The 5,747-nt window shown below is 54.0% G+C and overlaps 1 protein-coding gene across 1 annotated transcript in view; it reads right to left on the bottom strand.

The window, feature by feature from the left end:
- The window catches only part of ABCC2 (ATP binding cassette subfamily C member 2), an 18,647-nt gene that overhangs the window by 11,484 nt on the left and 1,416 nt on the right, over positions 1–5,747 (bottom strand). The window contains exons 4-12 of the mRNA XM_031061556.1: positions 5,634–5,709; positions 4,498–4,632; positions 3,972–4,094; positions 3,605–3,660; positions 3,179–3,410; positions 2,385–2,569; positions 1,643–1,820; positions 914–1,168; positions 362–427 (exon numbers count right to left, since the gene is read on the bottom strand). Coding sequence (XP_030917416.1) covers positions 362–427; positions 914–1,168; positions 1,643–1,820; positions 2,385–2,569; positions 3,179–3,410; positions 3,605–3,660; positions 3,972–4,094; positions 4,498–4,632; positions 5,634–5,709 — 1,306 coding nt within the window. The remainder of the gene's footprint in view (positions 1–361; positions 428–913; positions 1,169–1,642; positions 1,821–2,384; positions 2,570–3,178; positions 3,411–3,604; positions 3,661–3,971; positions 4,095–4,497; positions 4,633–5,633; positions 5,710–5,747) is intronic.

Raw genomic sequence — 5,747 nt, 5'->3', positions numbered from 1 at the left:
CTCAGCAGCCTCCTGCCCACTGCATCTCCCCTCTGCTGTCCTGCTGACAGCATTTCCCCACTGCACTCCCTCAGCCTCAGCTTACAGGCCACTGCCAGCTCCTCTGCCACCATGCTGCTACCACAGCCATGCAGAAAACCCTCTCTTGGCTCCCAAGTCTTAGTCCAAGTATCCAGAGCCCCTCCCCAGCCAACTTTTCAAAAGATGAGGCAGCTGAGGGAATTGCTGAGATCCAGACACAGGGCCCCCAAGCTAGACTAACACTGGTGCTGTAGGGTTATAGAGGTGTGCTGCCTCCAGGTACAGTGCACCAAGAAGAGGGGTGCAGCAGCTGCCAGAGAGTCTCCACTCCACTGCCCACCTTGATTCCATTGAGGATTTCAGTCATTATTTTCATGCGTTCGTCCTTGTTCTTCATGTTCCTCTCCTACAAACAGAAGAGCCAGACATCACCTGAAGCAGACAGCAGCTCACCCTTGGAAATCCATCTGAGCTGCCACAGGGAAGGGAAGGATGGGCTCCATAGCCCAGAGGAGTCATCCCACAAAGCTGAGCCTTGGTTCCCTGTGGCTCTGGACAAGTTGGGGAAAATCACCACCCTGCTGTCAGGTAGAAGCTAAAGCTTTATCTTATGGATGGCAATATCTCATTTCTAGCCTTCAAGGCTGTGCCCAGCCTGGTTCAAGTTCAGCTGGGATGGTAGAACAGATCTCACCTATCTCCTACTCATGGCAGCTGATCGCCTCTGGCTCAGGCTGGAGGCAGCCCCAGCCCAAGCGAGATCAACTTCCTAGGCTGGGAAAGATCCAGAGCATAAAAGCAAAGGGTAGGGAGTGTGGCAAATGAGGGAGGGGAGCAACAGTGGGGTTGGACATGGGAGACCAGGGAGGAGGATACTGCGCCCAGCACTGACCTGAATGGTTTTGGCCTTGGCAACCAGGAAGGCATTTATGGGGAGCAGCAGCAACAAGGTTGCAATGCCAGCCAAGACAGAGGGGCCCAGCTCGCCCCAGAGGAAGACAATGGACAGGATAATTTGCAGGGGAGATGACCACAGCTGGTGAATAAAGTTGGCCAAGTCCATGAACCTCTGGGCATCAGCTGACATCAGATTGACAGTCTCTCCCACGGTGGACTCCTTGCGGGTGGCTCCGGACATGGTGAGCGACTGGAAAGAGAAACCTCAGTCAGCAGAGGCCAGCCTGGGAGCAGCCCTGCTGCCAGCAGCATGGCTCAGAGCAGGGAATCAGCAGACCAGGCTGAAACCACTTCTGGGTTTGCTCCTGGTGCCTCTGTACTGGGCACCAGTGCTCTCTCACTGCCTGCACACCTGGAGCCGCTGGGTGCAAAGAAAAGCAGCCCTGTACAGGAATACTAGGTGCTGTGCACCTGCCCCAGGTGCTGCCCTGCTCTGAAGAGAAACCTGCCCCAGCCCCTGGCAGCTGTCAAACACATGGCTGCAGCACCCAGGCCCCAAGCAGAACTAGGGCTCACAGTGTCCTCAGGGCTGGGTGGGTGTCCCCCAAGCTCCCCCTGCACCTTCTGAGGAGGAAAGTGCACGCACCCCAGCTTGATGGGGCAGGTTTTATCCACAGCCCAGCTTGGAGGAAGCCAACAGGGATGATGAGAGGCCCATACAGACCTTCTTGTAGATGGCAGCAATGAGACTGGCTCTCACATTGATGCCAAGCTGGAAGCACAAGCTGAAGTGCTGCTGCAGGCAGAGGGACTGGATCACTGCTGTCAGGAAGAGCAGGATGGCATACAGATAGCCTTGCCAGGCAAAGGCATCCTCATCTGACACAAAGGCAATCAGCAGCCTGGCAGGGAAGGAAGCTCCTGAGACACACACCCTACTGAGACACACCCAAGCAGGATGCTCCCAGTGAATGCAGGGGGAGCATCCTCACAAGAGTGGTGAGCAAAACCCTGCCCCAGAGAGCTGGCTCGATGGTCAGCAAGCTGGGAACCCTGTTCTGCCACAGACAGGGCAGAGGGTCACTAATGGAAGAGCATCCACAGCACAGGCACCGTGCTGCTCTGCACAACAAGCCAGGGAGCCCTGCTGGGCTGAGCTGAGCTGCACTGACTCTGGGAGGGCCCAAAGAAGAGCCAGGACTGTCTCCAGGCAGGGAGCAGGGCTGCACAACAGGATGCAAGGGAGCAGGATAACACACATAAGGGCTGGCAGCCAGCTCAGATCAGTTCTTTGTTAAACTGTACCCCAACACATTCTCCCATTTTTGGTGTGGGTACGAAATGTCCCCAGGGTCTGTGGCTGGGAGAGGCACACATGGAGATGGTGGGGCTGGATACAGTGCACACACTGGGAGGTGGTGGGGCTGGGTGCACAGTCAGGACAGAGACAGAGAGAAAGGACTCACTTCAGCAGCTGGGGGCTGACGAACACGAGGGCATCATGCACCACCTTGAATGCCACTGCTAGCAGGAGATTCTGCTGGAAGGTCTTGCCCAAAGTTTTCATCAACCAGCCCCTGGGGTAATCCTTGGGAGGGCCTGAGTTCTCATTGTCTCCCTTCTTCTTCTTCTTCTTTGGCTGCTTCTCCTCCTAGAGGAAAGCCCACACAGAAGTGAGGGAGCTGGTTGTGCAGGTGTCCTGCATCTGGAAGGATGCTTCAGGACAGCACCTCACTGACCCCAGATCAGGTATCCCGAACAAAGCCTTAGCTTTAGCTCCTGTCACACTCCTTTTCACTGATCTCTGCTTATGTCATACACAGCCAGGACTAGACCTTCTCTTTTGTACCAAAGACAATTGTTAAAACCCAAATCAACCTGATACTCTCAGGCCAAAAATCAGGCAAAAATTGTGAAGAATCTGAGGCCAGTGGTGGTCACGGAATAATGTTCCCTCTGACCTCACTGCTGGAAAGTATCTGAGGTAGATAGACATGAGGGAACTGCTTGTACTGAAGATTTAAGGGTGGTTCCTGTCTTTATGTGAGGCAGAAAGATGGAGACTTTCTTGGTCTCAAAATATGGGGATCTGCCAAGGACATGACAGGAAGACCCTGCCATGGTTTCCCCTATCCTTGCCCATGGTCCGGTGGGATCAAAGAAGGGAACACCCAGCAAAGAGGGCGGCAGGACCCTACTCCCTGAGGCTGGACCTGGATGTCCCAGTCTCACACAAGGCCAAGAGTAGGAATGGACTTACCAGCACCAGGATGTCTTGGCTCTGGGCCTTGCTCATGCTGTTCCCATGGTCTGGGTCACCCTCCTGGCATCTCTTCTTGCGTTTCCGTTTCTCCAGTTCTGCTCTGGCCTTCTGCATCGCAGTCTTCATGTTCTTCTCAAAAGCAGTGTAAAGAGCCTTTGTCTTGTCTTTATCTTTCAATTCCCAGACATCCTCTATCTCCAAAGGCTTGCGATGGCCCTTGAAAACCATGCTGAAAAAAGAGAAATCCAATGACACTTGTTGGAGACTCCTTGCTGCAAATGCAGAGCCTTCACACCATCCTGGCCCCAGGCTCAGGCTGCACAGGCTGCACCCAATATGGGTGCCTCTCCCAGCCTGAGCTGCAGGTTCCCCTGAGGCACCCATGCCTTTTGCCAGCTCGACCTCCCTCAGAGCCTTGCTCACCTGGTGTACCATTCAAAGGTGATGGAGCTCAGGAAGGAGGCTGTCGCCTGTGGGTTCTGTGGTACAAAGCAAAGGGGGTATGGAGAGATTGTTTATCTGGGGGATGGTTTTGACAAAAGATGCTTTAGCACCCCCAGCCATTAAGGAGCATCATAGGTTTCAAACTGTGCCAGCTCCAGCCCCAGAAACCTCAGCTCAGAGCCAGCAGCAGCCCACCCTGGACACACATGCAGGTACCCCATGCTCCAGGCTCCAGCTCTTGCTGAGCCCTGTACTGAAGTCTTCAGGTCTTCCCAAGGAGCCTGTCCTGCCCCACAAAATGCTCAGGATGTGGTGCCCCAAACCCAGTCCCCTGTAGTCCTCACACCTTCTTCCCAATTTCCTTTGTTTCTGGGGCAATGTCTGAGAAGCCTGAGACAAGGAAGAGCAGCAGCTGGAGACCGTAGGAGATGAAGAAAAGGATAAACCGTGGCAGGTCAGAGATTGGTTCCTGCAGAAATGGAAAGTCCAGGGTTATTGCTGGGGATTGTCTCAAGGCCTCTGGTACTCAGAGACAAGATTCATCCCCTGGTTGAGCTCAACAGAGCAGGGCAAAACTTGCTCTGAGTCCTGGATCAGCTTCCCTTTGCCACCTCTCCCTGCTTCTCCCCAATCTCCTCCCATAAGTGTTTAAGGGGAGAAATTAGTCCTGGAGGGCTTATACTTCCCCAAAGAGACAGGATGAATTCAAACAGGGATTCCTTCCCAGGCCTTTTCTGGTTCCCCAAGGTGCCCAGGGCAGCTGGGACCCCAGTGATACCACCGAGAGCTTGTCAAGAGAAGAGCATGAGGAAGCTTTCTTTGGGAGCAGAGCAAGACCACATTGAAGCACAGAGCTTCCTGTCAAACCCAACCTGCAGGGCTCTCCGGACGAGCGACTGGAATGGCAGAATCCCACAGAGAAGGGAGAGTGTCCAGAAGCAGAAAAGCACCCCCGAATCTCTGCGCAAGCAGGAGCGCCGTGCGTCCTGCACCAGCAGGACCATCATCTGGGGAAAGAAAATCAGAGCTGCAGGACTAGGGCTGGCTCTAAAAGTGCCTTTGGAGCATGTCCTGGGATGCCAGCACACATGCTCTGCTGGGGTTCACTGCCTTGAATACCCTGAACACACCACCAACCCTTCATAGGCTTCAGAATTAATTATAGAGGGCAAAGGTTTACTTCAGGAAGACACGAGATCAGGTTTGAATGAACCCTGATATTACAGCAGGGCACTATTACTTTTTCTAGCTGTTCTCTCTCCAGATTCTCAGACGTGTCAAGCCATGAGGGGTCACACCCTGTCTCCAGCATCTTGCCTCCAGACCTGGAACTGAACCCAGATCACATTCCAGCGGTACAGCCTCTCTGGTGAGTCCCCTTGCCTTATCATCTCACATGGACTCTGCATGTGAAACTAAATGACACGGCAAAATAAGAAGGAAAGCAAATGAAGGTCTTATTTCGCTGTTAAGTGTAGTTCCTGAGCATTTGTTAAGATTGATAGAATACTCCATGTCTCACACAAGATGTCTGTAACTGCCATGCACATATTCCATCAAGCCAACAGCCACTAGATCCTCTTCAGCCAGCTTTCTCCTCTGCCTGGGCACCTCGTGGTACTTCCTGGCCCTCTGCCCAAAACTGAGCAGCAATGTAAAGGAAGCTGTGAGACATCAGAGCAGCAAGCCATGGTCTGATGTTAACACTGCAAAATCAGTCCTGTGAAAAGCACACTGCTCCTAGTAAAGTTCTGTCAGAGACTCAGCTACACTTGCAGGCATAGAATCATCCCAGTTTTAAGGATAACAGCAGTGAGCACTGTACAGCCAGGCACCTGCCCTCAACATATCACCCTTGTGCACCACCCACACAGGTTTGGGGCTAGTCCCACCCAATTTCCAGGCTACCCCTGCCCCGTGGACACAGCTTCCCTGTGATCTCTGTGCTAGGGAAGCCTCGTTCTGCTTGGTGCTGCAGTGCCGCAGCACGTTCAGGCTGAGCCCTTACCCAGGTGGCGATGTACAGGCTGGGGTTGGTGTACTGCACGGCTGGCACAGCGCCCTGCTCCGCGTCCACGAACGCCCGCGCCAGCCCCGCCACCGCCGGCCGCACCCGCAGAGC

Source organism: Geospiza fortis, unplaced genomic scaffold, assembly GCF_000277835.1.
Source record: "Geospiza fortis unplaced genomic scaffold, GeoFor_1.0 scaffold130, whole genome shotgun sequence".
NCBI classification, from domain to species: domain Eukaryota; kingdom Metazoa; phylum Chordata; class Aves; order Passeriformes; family Thraupidae; genus Geospiza; species Geospiza fortis.
The sequence above is the reverse complement of the archived record's forward strand: the minus strand, read 5'-3'. Positions and strand labels throughout refer to the sequence as shown.